Genomic DNA, 16879 nt, shown 5'->3' on the forward strand with positions numbered 1-16879 from the left:
AAGTCATGTCATACTATCTGGCCTAAAAAAACTACACATAATGCTGGAGTAAGTCAGCAGTTAAGGGAGCATCTCTGGAGGACATAGAAAGATGACATTTCTGGTTGGGACCTCTCTTTCCTTAGCTATTCTCTTTTTATGTATGTACTTGCATTAACTCATTGTTTTTATTTTTCTGATTAGCCACTGCATAATGTTTTCTAGTCTTTTGATTCCCAAACATCCCCCATCCTTCCTTCCTGTCATTCATCTGTGCAATGTTGAATGCATCTTCTTTGAGATACCATCCTGAAGTTAAGTTAGCCACAAATTAATAATTCCCCCTGCAAAGTTTGTATTTCTTAGTTGAATATCTTTATCAATTATGAAATGTCTCTTCAAAATCCTCACTGCAGCTTATCTGCCAGCCTACCTTTCCATCTACTTTCCCCAGACACAGTAGCCAACTCTGTTGGTATATCATAGTAATTGCCTTTAAGTTTAAGAAACTAGATTTAGTTGCATTTGTCATTCTTAAACTAAATATATCACATCGAGATCACACCTCCAGATGATCCTTTACGATAAAATCATGAATTGATGCTGTCCCATTACACATAGCCAGATCTGATTGGCTCCACAATAAAATGTTCTAAGAAATTGTCCCAAATACACAATTAACATTTCCTCTAGATTGGCCTTGCAAATTTCATTTGTCCACTCACTAAGTTTAAGAAAAAAAAACTGCTGAAGGAATTTAGCATGAAGATAGACACAACATGCTGGAGTAACTCAGCAGGACAGGCAGCATCTCTGGAGAGGGGGAATTCAGCAGACTGATTTGCAATTGCAGCCATAGTTTCTGGTGAATAGCAAATCCTATGCTATAGCTAAATGAGGAACTCCGATGATCCTGTTATTACAATCACAACAAGGTGATTAGAATGTCTCTTTGGAGATAGTTTCTGCTTGGTGTCCACAGCATGAATATTACTTGCCCACTATCAGTTCATAGTGAATTTTGTCTGGATCTTGGAATCTTTTGACTATGAATAGAAGTCTTGTTGATTGACATTGCATTCTGAAAACAAACTGTACTTAAAGCAAAAAAACATTTATCAGTGTGCAAAACAGACTTTAATTTGCAGTTTGACAATAATGTATATTCATTTTGTCTGGAGATGGAAAGGTTCATTTAATCCCCAAAAGGCCTGAAGTACTTTGCATGATTTTCAAATAACTTTGATTTCCAATACAAGAGATTTCACAGATTACAACATTTGCTGATTAATCGCAATCGATGCCTGAAAATCCATCAATAGCTGGGCGAGTGGAACAGAAGAACTCAACTGGGAGTTTGTTCGGTTTGACCACAAATAAGTTACATCAAGAACATTCTCGTCACCTTTTGGCTGATTGTACACAAGTGGTATTACCCATTCTATAGCTGTACATCAGCAGCTGACATTGCAAACAAGGGCAGATTCACATCCTAAATGTAATACAAATCTGCAACTTAACCCAGCCTTGTGTTAACCGTGACTTTTGTGCCTGGTCAACCTGAAATTTCAGGGCACCCTGCATAAATATCTACGGGCTGGCAAGAGGAGACATACGAACACTGGCCCCACTATGGTTTTTCCTATCAAAATACTGGGAAAATTGTGCAATAGTTGGTGCACTTGGCTGCAACAAGATGTGATCAATGCAAGCCAGTAGATACACACATCATATATCTGACTAGGGCTAGCCAGAACAGTGCACTTAAGTCACGGTCTATGTGACTTAATGTGCCAGGAATTGATAAACAATGGAAGTGTTCAGTTATGGTTCTTTTTTCTCTTGTGCAACCCCTGTAACCAACACCAGATTACAGGTCATGAACTGAACACTCAAAAGATTGCTGGTCTGTCCTGTGTATACACCCACCAGCTCATTGGAAGAACCATCCGCCAGTGAATTGGAGTGAGTGTTACGAATATCCCAGACACGGACAGAATTGTCAACGGACGCAGAGACAATCAGGCTGCTATCTGGACTAAACGCAAGGCTAGTTATGTTGTCGGTGTGTCCTCTCAGCTCTTTGAATAAATTACCCGATGCAAGATCCCAGAGTTTCAGTCGCTGATCTTCACCTGCTGAAGCCAAGTACTTGCCGTTCGGAGAAAAGGCCAATGCTAGCACGGGGCCACGATGTCCCGTGAAGAGACGAACTGTGTTCCCTTGCTGAGTACTCCACAGCCGCACAGTTTTATCTATCGAGCCCGTGGCCACATAATTAGAGTTTGGATGAAACTTTACACAGTCCACATCTGCTAAGTGACCTGCGTAAATGCGTAGTGGGTACGTTCTTTCAAGTGCCCAAAGTCTTGCTGTCCGGTCATGCGATCCACTCACAAAGTAAAGGCTCAGGGGACTAACATCAATGTCCCAGACCGGATAAGCATGACCTTGATACAAACCAGTGTTTTTAAAACTGCACAAATCCCAATATCGGACTGTCATGTCTTCCGAACAGGAGAGAAGTCCTGAATTATCCGAGAGAAACTTGGTGGCGTACACAGGCCCACAGTGCCCTCTTAGGATCTTCATTTCGCTGCCCACATCATCTACCACCTGCATTAAAGACAGGCAAAAGCAAAAAGTAACTAACAAGATCACACAAGTTCAACATTGAAATTCAATTCCTCATGCATGCAAAGATTAAAAGTATTTTTTTTTTTAAATATTCTAAAGGCTTTTATTTTGTGATTATGTAGAGATCATGCTTCTCTCTTGTATACTTGTTAATAATGGGGATAGGCTTAAGGCCACATAACTTATCCAAACCAAACTGCATCCGTACAATAGAGAAATTGTATGCAGCCAGGCACAGGTGTGCTTGAAATGATATGACACAACATCGGACGTATACCATTCTGTCACAGTGCTATAGAAACAGAGGGCAGAGAACAGGATACACACCCACTGCAGCCTCTTCAAGCAGGGGGCATTCAGAGGGTGGAGGTAGAGACTGAAAGGTGTTAAGTGCAGACACACAAGGGAAGGAAGGTGATCAGGGTACCAAATAAAGTAGGGATCAGATGGAACTGGAGGTGGGCGAAGAAATAGGAGTAAACATCTCCTGCAGTTTCAGAAGAAAGTGTCGAGCAATAGAGGAGGGGGGGGGGGGGAGTGGGAGAAGATGAGTGAACCAGAGAGTCAGAGACAACAGTCCCTGCGCAAGGCAGAAAGGGGTGGGGTAGGGAAGATGTGACTGTTGGTGGGATCTCATTACACCTGGCAGAAATAAGGCAGGATATTATGCTGGAAATGGAAGCTGACAGGGTGAAAGTAAAAGACCAAGAAACTCTCTTCAGTTTGCTGTGGAAGAGGGCATAAGAGCAGAAGGGGAACAGATGAAATGCGAGTGAGGGGTCCGTCAACCACAGTAGCCTGACCAGAGAACCCCCTGCTGTTTTTATTTGTTTCAGTTTACAGCATCTGCAGTCTCTTGTGTTGGCAATCTAAAAGAGTTCTCTCGGGTGGCTGCAAAAGATTCCAAGATACTATTTTTAAAAAGGACACGAGAGGTTATGCCCAGTTTCCAGGTCAACATTAATTCCATAGCAAATCATAGGGTCATCATTGCAGGTCATAGAAGTTGGCAAATAGTGCATCATATACCAAAGGCAATGACCACCTTTCAGCTCTATAAAGACACTGTAGAGCAGCTAAATTAATTTTGATAAGGCAGGAGCAATGCAAGACTATGCACCTCTTGACAGCTGTTACTGATGCAAAAGTGATATTACAAAGTTAAGCTAATACACTCTTGTCCATTTCAAATATACTTTGCATTTCAGGCAGCATCTGTGGGGAAGGTAGGATAAACTATTCTGGTAGCTGTGTATCAATCTGAAAGATGCAACTCCATATTGTTCTCTCCAGTAGAAAGCAGTTGCATGTATAACTTTATTTTGTACACCAATAAATATGCTGTCACTATTAGGATGTCTTGTCAAAACTGAGGAAAGTAAGGGCCGAGTGGAAAACTGGTGACGGATTGCAAAAATAAACAATTCCTTGCACAGCCTTCAAGCTTTCAAAGCTCATAGCAGATGTCATCTAATAATAATAATAATAAATTTTATTTATGGGTGCCTTTCAAGAGTCTCAAGGACACCTTACAAAAATTTAGCAGGTAGAGGAAAAACATGTAAGGGGAATGAAATAAATAGTAGAGACATGACTAGTACACAAAGTAAATACAGAATTCAATACAAAACACAGTATGAGGCAATTAATGCACAGATGAAAAGGGACGGCACGTGGGGCTAAGGATAGGCAGAGGTGAAGAGATGGGTCTTGAGGCGGGACTGGAAGATGGTGAGGGACACGGAATTGCGGGGAGGGAGTTCCAGAGCCTGGGAGCTGCCCTGGAGAAGGCTCTGTCCCTAAAACTGCGGAGGTTGGACTTGTGGATGGAGAGGAGACCAGCTGATGTGGATCTGAGGGACCGTGAGGGTTGGTAGGGGGAGAGGAGGTCAGTGAGATATGGGGGGGCCAGATGGTGGAGGGCTTTGTATGTGAGGATCAGGATTTTGTAGGTGATCCGGTGGGAGATGGGAAGCCAGTGAAGTTGTTTGAGGACTGGAGTGATGTGATGCCAGGATTTGGTGTGGGTGATGAGTCGGGCGGCTGCGTTCTGGACCAGTTGGAGTCGGTTGATGTAGGTGGAGCTGATGCCAAGTAGAAGTGAGTTGCAATAGTCCAGTCGGGAGGAGATGAAGGCATGGATGAGTCTTTCAGCAGCGGGCGGTGTGAGAGAGGGTCTGAGTTTGGCGATGTTGCGTAGATGAAAGAAGGAGGTTTTAATGACATGGCGGATGTGAGGCTCAAGGGAGAGGGTGGAATCAAAGATCACGCCAAGGTTGCGGGCCTGGGGGATGGGGAGACAGTGGTGCCGTCGATGGTGAGAGTGGGGTTATTGATTTTGCTGAGTGTGGCTTTGGAGCCTATGAGGAGGAATTCTGTCTTATCGCTGTTGAGTTTGAGGGAATTATGTTGCATCCAGGTTTTTATAGCTGACAAACAGGAGTTGATATGGGAGAGGGGGGGTGGGGGTGTGGGGGGATTTGGTGCCAAGGTAGATCTAGGTGTCATCAGCGTAGCAGTGGAAGTCCAGATTGAAGTGGCGGAGTATCTGACCAAGGGGGAGGATGTAGATGATGAAGAGGAGGGGGCCGAGTACGGAGCCTTGGGGAACGCCTTGAGTGACTGTGGCTGTAGCAGAGGTGTGGTTGTGGAGAGAGAGATGAAGTGGGATCTACTCACTAATGCAAGGCTGTTAAGAGGAAGATGAAAGCTGAAATCGAGCCAGTGTATGTCACACAATAAGAACAGCATAAGTGAATTATTTACTGCTTCAAGTGATGAGGTTATGGATTGTAATCTTCAGTGAACTAAATGCCTGGAATGTCACACCAATGCTAAAAACAGTAGGTGTCAGGAATCAAAGACCTGTTGTGACAAGGAAAAGACCATTGGGCCCCATCAAGATTATGCTTATTACAATGGAAAGAACCCCTTCCATCCTTTCCCCCTAGCACTGCCTGCTCTCCCAACTGCTTTTGCATTCTGCCTGTTGAAGGCACTTGTTTCACCATTCTTGCAGGCAATGAATTGCAAATCTTAACCACAGACTACAAAATGGTTTCCTTCTCCAGCACAGCGGTGCAGTGTTAGAGTTGCTACCTTACAGGGCTAGAAATCCGGGTTCAATCCTGACTATGGGTGCTGTCTGTACGGAGTTTGTACGTTTCCCCCGCGTGGGTGGGTAGGTTTTCTCCGGCTCCCCAGTTTCCTCACACACTCCTAAGACTTACAGGTTTGTCGGTGAATTGGCTTCAGTGAAGATTGTAAATTGTCCCTAGTGCGTAGGATTGTGTTAGTGCTAATACGGGGATCGCTGGTAGGCGCGGACCCGGTAGGCCTAAGGGTATGTTTCCGCGCTGTGTCTCTAAACTAAACACACCCTCCCCAATGTATAATTTGCCAACATTTTAAATCAGTTTCCTGGTTTTTGGAACCATCACTTTAGCTGACAATGGGAACATGATCACAGCAGGAGCTGTAGTAGCATCTTAATTTTAAATATGTATCCATGCTGAAGAAAAACGTGTTACTACCCATTATTTTACCACTGGCCTTGTGTTAGCAGGCAAAGTCCGCATCTGGCTCAGACACCAAGTGAGCACAAGAGACTGAGATGTGGTATTTGGAACAATGTGTATTAGAACAAGGGGTTAACTAAAATAAATGGCATTCTCTTGAGGTTCTTTCAACTCCTCTGAAGAATTCTAAGAAACCTGCTCCTTTGGTGTGGACTCGGTGGGGCCATCACTAGATGTGTGTCCCTAATTGGCCCTGAATTGAGAAGGCAGTTGAGTCATGAAACATTGATCAGAGCAAATTTCCTTTCTGAAGAAAATTAGATAACCAGATGGGTTTTTAATGACAATCATTATTTTTGTGGTACACAAAATTGCTGGAGAAACTCAGCGGGTGCAGCAGCATCTATGGAGCGAAGAAAATAGGCAACGTTTCGGGCCGAAACCCTTCTTCAGACTATTTTTGTGGTTATTGTTTTACCGATTTTTTAAAATTCTAAATCACGTGAATTTCAATCCATCAACTGCCACAGCGAGTTTAAACTTGTTTTCATGGATCAAAGGTTCAGAACTTTGTATGCTCGTATTGTAACTTAACCCCAACACTGCCAAATTATTCCGTAAATTATTTTTCAGCCCACCCACTTTCTGGCTATCACGCTTGACTTCTGCACCTGTCTCCCTCCTAACGCTGTTAGCTTTGCCTCCCTCTCCATCTTCTGCCTCACGTGTCTTCCTCAATTCACAGAACTTCTCTTCAAAATTGTGCTGTTAGGTCATTTGCGTGGCTGAGAGGGCAGACAGGAGCTCAATTTAAGACAATATATAGAGCATAACTTCCATTTCAAAAGTACCGTCAAAGCTCATAGCAGATGAGTCCACGAAGATAATACTGCTCTACTAGTGGTAACCATAAATGACAACTCTCCCCCGACTCCTTCCACTCATATCCCTCCTCCCACCTTTACATTTCACCACTCCTCTCCTTATCTGACACCCCTTTGTCTCCATTTCACCTCTAGGTTCTGTCACTACCTCCAGCCATCTGTAAATCATTCCTTCTCACCTGTTTCCACCCATCACCTGCCAGATTTTGCCCCACCACTACATCTCTTAATCAGTTTTCTTCCCCCATCAGTCCGAAGAAGAATCGCGATTCTAAACGTTGTTTGTTCAATTCCCTCCACAGCTGCTGCCAGACCCACTGAGTTTTTCAAACTGTTTGGTTTTTGCTCAAGATTGCTGCATCAGCAGTTTCTTAACTCTGCATATTTGACTGTATTGTTCTGGGTCCAGAAGACATGGTTTCTCTTCACTGTACCTTAATATTAGTCATCTTAATTAACCACCAAATTTTTCAGAACATTGACAAAACAATGTGCTGAAGAATTCAGCCAGTTAGACAGCATCTGTGGAAAGTGAAATCAGTTAATGTTTCAGGTTGAAGTTCCTTCAGCACAACTGAGAAAGTGAGACGAAGAAAGCAAGTTTATCTAAGTAACAGCAAAGGTGAGGGAGGGCAATATACCTCATGGTTGATGATGGGCAATCAACAATTGGGTGAAATGATAAGGCAGTCATTGTCAGTTAAGCTTCTTTGTGTAACGTGTTAACTTTGTATAAACTGGTGTACTTTGACATGCTGAGCAGGCCAGAATATAAAGGATGTAGGTGACTGGCATGTATAAATGCCCAAGTTAGCAGAAGTTGAAGAATTCAATTATCAAGTCCTGAAGGTTGCAATGTGCCCAGATGAAAAATGAAGGATTGCTTCATCAATTTAAATTGAGTCTTTTTTGTATTAGATTCCAACATCTACCATTTCATTTGTTTACCAAATTAATCTACCATACACAATTTATCAATATAATCTGCACTCGTAGCTTAATCTTTAACCTGGTGAATTTATCCTGCATTCCCAAGGTGTGCCGTTCCATCCTTTTTGCATCTCAGTCTGCGATGACATGAGGGCCGACAATACAACAGATTAAAACAATGTTGTGACTTCACTAGGTTTTAGCACCCTCTGAACATAGATCCCCAATTATCCTGCTCCTTTACAGATCCCAGCTTTTCATTAGTTAGAAAATATTCTGACCTCTTACCAAATAAAAATCCAAACATGATGCATTGGACTTCTCATTGTACTTGCCACAGTTATTTCCCCCTATTCCTTCACCATAAGCAAAGTGAGGCGAGGTGCAACATTAACCCTGGAGTAGTCTTAGGGGAGCACATATGAAATGGATTAATGGCTAAGTTACTACAAAGAACTATTTTACTGATTGGCACCGTCATCAGGAGTGGAGGGATGTCAGTTTTCAAAGCAAGGAGTTGGATACAAGACCTTATGAAGGATCTCGACCTGAAACAGGAAATCTCGACCTGGCTGGCAAACAATCAGGCAGTGTAGTGGGGTACCAAATTCAGATATGTATATTTAATTTAAGGGATCCCCTATCTCCATTTTCTCCAGAGATGCTGCCTGACATGCTGATTTATTATGTATTTTGTGTCTATCTCAGATGTATATTCCCCCTATTCCTTCACCATAAGCAAAGTGAGGCGAGGTGCAACATTAACCCTGGAGTAGTCTTAGGGGAGCACATATGAAATGGATTAATGGCTAAGTTACTACAAAGAACTATTTTACTGATTGGCACCGTCATCAGGAGTGGAGGGATGTCAGTTTTCAAAGCAAGGAGTTCTGGATACAAGACCTTATGAATGAAGGATCTCGACCTCTAGAAACGTCGCTTATTCTTAAGGGGTTGGACCTTTGCTCCCGATAGGACAAGGGGTGCTAAGGATAAGGGGGAAATCCTTTAAAAACCCGCTTTTTCACACAGAGTTTCTCCACAGAGGGTAGTTTCATGGCTATATTTAAGAGGGAGTTAGATGTTAAGACAGATCAGGTACGGGATAAGTCTAATATATTTTGGCCTACTCCTGTAATTTCATGTTTCTATGTTTCTATGAAACGTCGCTTATTTCCTTAGCTCCATAGATGCTGCCTCACCCGCTGAGTTTCTCCAAGACTTTATGGAGATAGGTTAAGACAGATCAGGTGATAAGTCTGATATATTTTGCCTAGTACATTGTTCACCAACTTGATACTAACAGTTGGATTTAGCCCATGTGTGTCACACTAACTAGACAAGGTAGATTCATACCTCATTATCCACGATATCACAGGCAAGGTTGATTCGAGAAACATCCACCTGCTGTGGCCCAAATTTAAGTTTCTTCGACCGCAAACTCCAGAGTTTTATACAAGAATTGTCAAAGCCGGCACTGAGCAGTTTATTGTCGGGTGAAATTTCCGCAGTATTGAGCAATTGGTCCGTGTTGTAGAAAGCGTAAAAACAAATTGTTGTGAGAGAGGGCGGCCCATCCTTTACTTGTTTTATACTGTCCTGCAACATCTCTAGTGCCGCTTCATTCTGCAAAATGGTGGTGGGAATCTCTGACGGCTCCAAGCCCACTACATCACTTCGCGATTGGGCTCCGACACTGTAAAGCTGATAGCCAGTCTGCTGAGAACACTGCACATCCAAGTGAATATGCGAGGCTAGAACCTTGCATAGAGTACTATTATTGTCACTCTGGAGGTAGCGGAGGAGATAGTTGTAACTTTCTTCAGTAAAGCTAACAACATACTTGTTTTCGATCAGAGTACGCAGCTTAGAGTTTGAATAAATATCCTGGCTGTTCAGAGTACTCCGCAGCTGTTCCATAATGTCCTTTTGATCTATGTTTTGTAGGAACATTCCATGGAAGCGACTGTAGAAGCTGTCCGCTGCACTCTTCAAACCACTGTGTACCATGTCAAGATGGAGGTAGACAAATAAAGGGTAGAGCAGTTGTTTCACTTCTCGGCTGTACTTTGATTCTGTGTCTGGAATAAAAAAAGTGACAGTGAGGGAATGAACTCGGGGGCTTCCACACCCTTCCCCATACTCCATGTGTGCAGTGCTCACGGGCGGTTCACAAACCTTATGAGCCAAAACTAATTAATCAGTGCACATAAATAATGAACACTAATTCCATGAAGATATACACAGAACCCTTGCATTCCCTCCCTCTCCACCCTAGTCATCTTGCTAGTTTCACAGTTCCTATCCCTTCATTATCACAGCCAAAGATGGACCATTGTGAGCTCCACCTTTCCAGACTCATCGGTGCTGGCTCTGATTTGTTCTGTAGCTTTTCATCCCTCTAGTTGGCTTGTCCCCTGATACTCAGTCTGAAGAAGGGTCTCAATCCTAAACATCGCCTATTCCTTTTCTCTAGAATGCTGCCTGGCCACCAGCTGAGTTGCTCCAGCATTTTGTGTCTATCCAAGGTATACACAGAACATAGTCAGCATCCATTGGTTTTTCCAAAATTACAAAAAATACCACGTGCCAAGCTTTGAGTTTATTAAAATTTGACATGGCAATCTGGAGCAGATAAGGCATCTACAAAACAAATTTTAGTTTCCTTACTATTCAACTGAGACAACAAAACAAAATTATGTCCTGGATCACAAGTAAAAAAATAAGCTAAAAATACCTGTAATATATTAAGATCGTGTGATAGGAGAAGAATTAGGCCATTCGGCCCATCACGTCTACTCCACCAATCAATCATGGCTGATCTATCTCTCCCCCCTAACCCCATTTCCTGCCTTCTCCCCATAACCTCAGACACCCCTACTAATGAAGAATCTATCTATCTCTGCTTTAAATATATCCACTGAATTTGCCTCCACAGCCTTTAGTAGCAAAAAAATCCACAGATTCACCACCTTCTGACTAAAGAAATTCCTCCTCATCTTCTTCGTAAAAGAACGTCCTTTAATTCTGAGGCTATGACCTCTAGTCCTAGACTCTCCCACGAGTCATCGTCTCCACTTTTAACTTATGGTACAGATGGTGGCCATTCAATCTATTGAGTACATACCAGCTCGGAGGGAGTAATAATATTAGTTTTATTTCCCTGTAGTCCAGCAACTTATTCTCTCTTACACATGCCCATCAACTCTCCTTTGATCAGGCGTACCATTGCCCTAAACTAATGTCCAATAGTCAATCTACCAGCACTTTGGTCTATTGGACGAAACCCCAAAGAAACCAGACACAAAGAGCATGCAACTCACCATGTCAGGCAGGATCTCTGGAGAAAAGGAGTAAGTGACGTTTTGGGTCAGGACCGTTTTTGGTGTGAAGTATGGTCTCGACCTGAAACGTCACCTATGCCTTTTCTCCAGAGATGCTGCCTGACCCGCTGAGTTACTCCATATTTTGGTGTCCGTCTTCGGTTTAAACCAGCTTCTGCCGTTCCTCCCTACACTAAGAACTGGAACTCTGGATGGACAACACTTGGGATTGGCAGCGCTCCAGGGACCTTTGATACTTACTGCACCGCCCTACCACCCTTCAAGATTGAGATGGGTGTTACTTATACGCTGTATATATCATTATTATTCCTTAAGCGAATAATATCATAGATGAAAAAGTTGTATGATATATCTTGTTCACTTTTATCTTTTCATTTTATCTATATTATGCCTTCCTAATGGACTCCAGCAAAACCATCCAAGCATATAACCAACAGCCAACAAGTGTCTGACATCAAGTTTGTTCCATAATTTAGAATATCATGCCAGTGTTTGTAAGGCACCCATATAAAGGCAGTTTCAATTTCAGAAAGATGTTGCTCTCCCAAATGATATTTTAAACAGCAAATTGTCCTTTACAGAAGTAATTTTATCCTGACTTGGAATGTTGGAGGCTGAGAACTGATCTTATAGATGTGTATAGAATCATGAGAGGAATAGATCGGGTGAGTCTTTTATCCAGGCTAGGAGAATCAATCACAAATGACATTGTGTTTAGGGTGAGAGAGGCAAGATTAATAGGAACCTGAAGGGCAACTTTTTCTCAGAGGGTGGTGGGTATATAGAATGAGCTGCCAGAGGAGGTAGTTGTTGGAGGTACTATAATAGCCGTTGAAAGATTTGGATAGGCAAGGTTTAATGGACCAAATGCAGGAAAATTGGGTATCTTGGTTGGCATGGACCAGTTAGTTTCCATGTTGCATGACTCTGACCCAAGGGGCAACTTTTTCCACATGGATATGGAATGAGCTACCAGAGGAAATCGTACAGGTGAGTGCAATTACAACATCTAAAATTTGGACAAGTACATGGATAGGAAAGGTTTAGAGGGATATTGACTTGGCACACGCATGTGGACGTGATTGGTTTGGCAATATGGTCGATATGTAAGAGTTGGGCCAAAGGACTAATTTCTGTGCTGTACAGCTCTTTCATTTTATATGCTTACTGGTATATAATGGATATTTTAACATAGGCCTTGAGAAAAACTGGAGACATTAAAACTATGGTAGGACCCACAGTCTATCCCATTACTTTCCCAAAGAACATTAAAAAGGTTGGTCAAGCTAGATATTTCCTTTTTCAATCTATGATGATTAATATAAATGTCAACTTCTAGACGTTCTCCTTGTTTTTCCCTAAGTTGAGATTCCAACTTTTTTCCTGCTTAAACTGCCCAACCTAAAACCCCATGGACCCCATTCTGAAATATGCATTACATTAAGTGTCTGCCTGTCCTCTGACACACTATTTTTTCCTAACCAATTAGTAAATGTACAACAATGTCTATGCTATCTCAAACCTAGCAAATGCACGAAACAAAATGTATGATACAATTAATGGAGCAATGTAATGAATTCTGTCATCTCATCAAGACCTGTGGTATTGTCTTATTTGTCCCTTTATGGCGCTGCACCGATCCCAATCTATTTAATATTTAAGTATTCTCTCTATTTTATGTTCCTTGATAATTTTGCTTTCCTTCCTAATTATTTTTGGTAATCTGTTATATTCCCCCTTACCACGCACTCCTCTGCAGCCTGTGTGTCTAATGTGTGCTGCTTTCCGTTTCCTCAGTTATTTTAATGTATATGTTGAACGTCACAAATGTTTTGTTCATTCTTTCTTTTAACTAGAACCTTGGCACTCTGCTGAATGCTCTTTTTTGAATGTTTCAATTTTTCTAACAAAAACAATGCTGTATCCCATTTGATCTTGATTTCTATATGCAGTTCCTCAAACATCAGCTCCCAATCTGTTTACTTAATTTTCATCAGACTCATGTTCTTCCCTGTTGCCTTGAAGGGTATTATTGTTTGGTGCTCCCCCACTTTCTCTTACCTGCTGTGGTTCATTCACTCTCTGGTTCTTTCTTTAAAATATTGTGTTTTTTTGGACACATCAGTAGTGAATGCAAATTGCAATGTTTTTCTTCACACACACCTCACCCACTAGGTCCCCTTTTTAAGTCGCAACTCTCAGGGGAGGATAATTTATTTCTTTCAGTTACTTTCTTCTAATTATTTTATTTAAATATTTATTCATCAATACCTCAATATCTCTCAGATTTAAAACATTTGATATTTTTGCCCAAACCCAAGACTTGATCTGAACTGCGATGCAATCTTAGCATGTATATACAACCCAACAGGATGCAATCATTAGCACGACCAATAGGACGGTCAAATCAACTGTCCTGGTGGGACATCTTTTGTTCCTATTATTGCTCAGTATCTTTTCTTCAGTTTTCAGACAAATACTGAATCACTGCAGGCTGAATTTATATCACATGACAGAATACTTTATGATGTGCTACAAATTTCAGACGAAATAAGCAACCATGTACACTCAGAGTGATTTGATTATTTTTATAGCATCTACATAATTTGTGTTTGAATATATTAAGGGTAACAAATTAATAGGTATCTGAGGCGCAACCTTTCCGCTCAGAGGGTGATGGGTATATGGAGCGAGCTGCTAGGGGAGGTAGTTGGGGCAAGTATTATAACAGCATTCAATACTGTTTAATGTATTTAACATTAATGTTTGACGGCTACATGGATAGGAAAGATTGAGGAGGATATGGGATAAATACAGGCAAATGGTACCAGCCTGGTAAGGCATCGTGATTGGCAAGTAGAGGGAATGCATGTACAGGCATGGATGAGTTGGGCTAAAGGGCCATTTCAGTGCAGTATATTTCTGTATGCTTTCCCCCTCCCCCACCTCCACACCATGTCCAAACTTACCAAAAAGGAAGACTTTAAGCCTCGAAAACTGTATCTCATATTGATTAGGATCAGCTTGACAGGGAGCTGCAGACACCACGTTGGGAGATCCAGACTCTGCCTGAACTGTTTGAAAAAGATACAAATAGAACATAATGAACACCAAGACCTGGCAGAGGCAGTGAAATCACATCCTAGGCATTTCAAAATAACTGCACTGTACTGACAAGGTTAGTTCAGGAGACGTGCTGGTGAAATAGAAATTCCATTAAAACTATTCAATGAATTGTGACAGTAGCAGTTTCATTACATTTGCAGGTAAATATTGCAAAACTCCCAAACACACTATTTTCTGGTAATAAAATTGCATCACCTTGTGACTGTAATGCCACGGGTGTATTTTTTACTGTTATTATTTGCTCTTACTGTGAGGCCAACTTACACAACAGGATGTGATAATTATGTACAGTGCCCTCCACAATGTTTGGCACAAAGACCCATCACTTATTTATTTGCCTCTTAAATATACAATTTAAGAATTATAATAGGAAAAAAATCACATGTAGTTAAAGTGCACATTGTCAGATTTTAATAAAGGCCATTTTTATATATTTCGGTTTCACCATGTAGAAATCACAGCAGTGTTTATACATAGTCCCTCCCATTTTAGGGCACCATGTTTGGGGCACAGCAATGTCATGTAAATGAAAGTAGACAATAGACAATAGGTGCAGGAGTAGGCCATTCGGCCCTTCGAGCAAGCACCGCCATTCAATGTGATCATGGCTGATCATCCCCAATCAGTACCCCGTTCCTGCCTTCTCCCCATATCCCCTGACCACAATTTTTAAGAGCCCTATCTAGCTCTCTCTTGAAAGCATCCAGAGAACCTGCCTCTGAGGCAGAGAATTCCAGACTCACCACTCTCTGTGAGAAAAAGTGTTTCCTCGTCTCCGTTCTTAGTGGTTTACCCCTTATTCTTAACCTGTGGCCCCTGGTTCTGGACTCCCCCAACATCAGGAACATGTTTCCTGCCTCTAGCGTGCCCAAACCCTTAACAATCTTATATGTTTCAATGATATCACCTCTCATCCTTCTAAACTGTGTGTACAAGCCCAACTGCTCCATTCTCTCAGCAAGTAGTCATGTTTAGTTTTTTTGTTGCATATCCTTTGCATGCTATGACTGCTTGAAGTCTGCAATTCATGGACAGGCTTCTCTGGTGATGCTCTGCCAGCCTATATTACAGCCATCTTTAGCTTATGCTTGTTTTGGGGGCTAGTCCCCCTTCAGCATATAAAAGGCATGCTCAATTGTGTTAAGATCGGGTGATTGACTTCGCCACTCCAGAATTTACCATATTTTAGCTTTGAAAAATGTCTTTGTTCCTTTTGTTTGGGATCATTGTCTTGCTATAGAATGAACTGCCGACCAATGAGTTTTGAGGCATTTGTTTAAACTTGAGCAGATAAGATGTGTCTGTATACTTCAGAATTCATTATGCTACTACCTTTTGCTGCCTGCTATAGTCAGCAGAAAGACAATACATGATTACAATCGAGCCATTTACTGTGTATAGATACATGATATGGAAATAAATGTTAGTGCAAGGTAGAGCCAGCAAATCCGATCAAGGATTCTTGTGTGATTCACTAAAATCTATTGTAAATATGTCTGCATTGCTGGTAATAATTCAACTACTGGCCGGTTGTAAATGTAGGTAAAATATGTAGGAAGAAACTGTAGATGCTGATTTACACAGATGCAGACACAAAAACTCAGCCGGACAGACAGCATCTCTGGAGAGAAGGAACAGGCAACGCTTTGATTTTCTCCAGAGATGCTGCCGAGTTACTCCAGCATTGTGTGTCTATCTTTGGTGTAATGTAGGTGGGCAGGAAAACTTGGCACAGGAAAACGTATACACAGGTTTCACAGAAGCAAAACAAACTAGCTATTTCGTCGTGCTTTTTCTTGCGATATTTGATGCAATCTTTGCCAACGAATAGATATTTGATGCTGCCCAGTGTCCAAAGTGGCCACATATCAGGTGGGCACAACTTTGTTTTGAGGTACCTGTTAAGTTGGTTGCCATTTCTTCAGCAGTCTGTGTAAACTTCGGTCCTTGCTTCATGGCTCCATCCGACTCCACAAATTGCCTTCTTCTGAGGTAGTGACCAACAGCACCTTGAATCTGTTCTGCGCGTACTCGCTTCATGGTCTACATATGAAAACACGAATAGAAATCAATGTGATGTGTGCAGTATTTATTTGACAATTACAAACCCCGAAGTTCATACAGCTAATCAGGATCATTTAACATTAGGGGGGGGAGTGGGGGTAATGCAGGAGAGGGGGTAATGGGGATTGGGGAAAGAGGAGGGGGTGATGGAGCAAGAGGCAGTGTGAGGGTGAAGGAGGAGAGGGATCGGGCTGCAACTTCTGCTCCGCCGCGCTCCTCGCAGCTTCCGCTCAGGCGGCGGGCCCAGGACTTACTGCATGATGGCCGTTCCCTTCACCGCAGAAATGGTGGTGTCAGGGAGATGATGCTGATGCTGCTGCCGCCGCCGCCAGGCCTGTGTCGTGGGATAGGATGGGGTGAAGTGAACGGGCTGCGGGAAGGCCGAGTCTCGGCTCCG

The 16879-nt window shown here is 42.2% G+C and overlaps 1 protein-coding gene across 1 annotated transcript; it reads right to left on the bottom strand.

Moving 5' to 3' along the window:
- Positions 1–1093: 1093 nt before the first annotated feature.
- taf5l (TAF5-like RNA polymerase II, p300/CBP-associated factor (PCAF)-associated factor) lies at positions 1094–16876 on the bottom strand. The gene is made up of 5 exons (XM_055639003.1): positions 16737–16876; positions 16317–16461; positions 14262–14366; positions 9305–10029; positions 1094–2595 (listed from the first exon to the last, which is right to left on the bottom strand). Exons 2-5 carry the CDS (start codon positions 16456–16458, stop codon positions 1804–1806), a joined length of 1764 nt encoding a protein of 587 aa, XP_055494978.1. The 5' UTR covers positions 16459–16461; positions 16737–16876; the 3' UTR covers positions 1094–1803.
- Between the last annotated feature and the right edge of the window lie 3 nt (positions 16877–16879).

This window comes from Leucoraja erinacea, chromosome 8, assembly GCF_028641065.1.
Source record: "Leucoraja erinacea ecotype New England chromosome 8, Leri_hhj_1, whole genome shotgun sequence".
NCBI lineage: Eukaryota > Metazoa > Chordata > Chondrichthyes > Rajiformes > Rajidae > Leucoraja > Leucoraja erinaceus.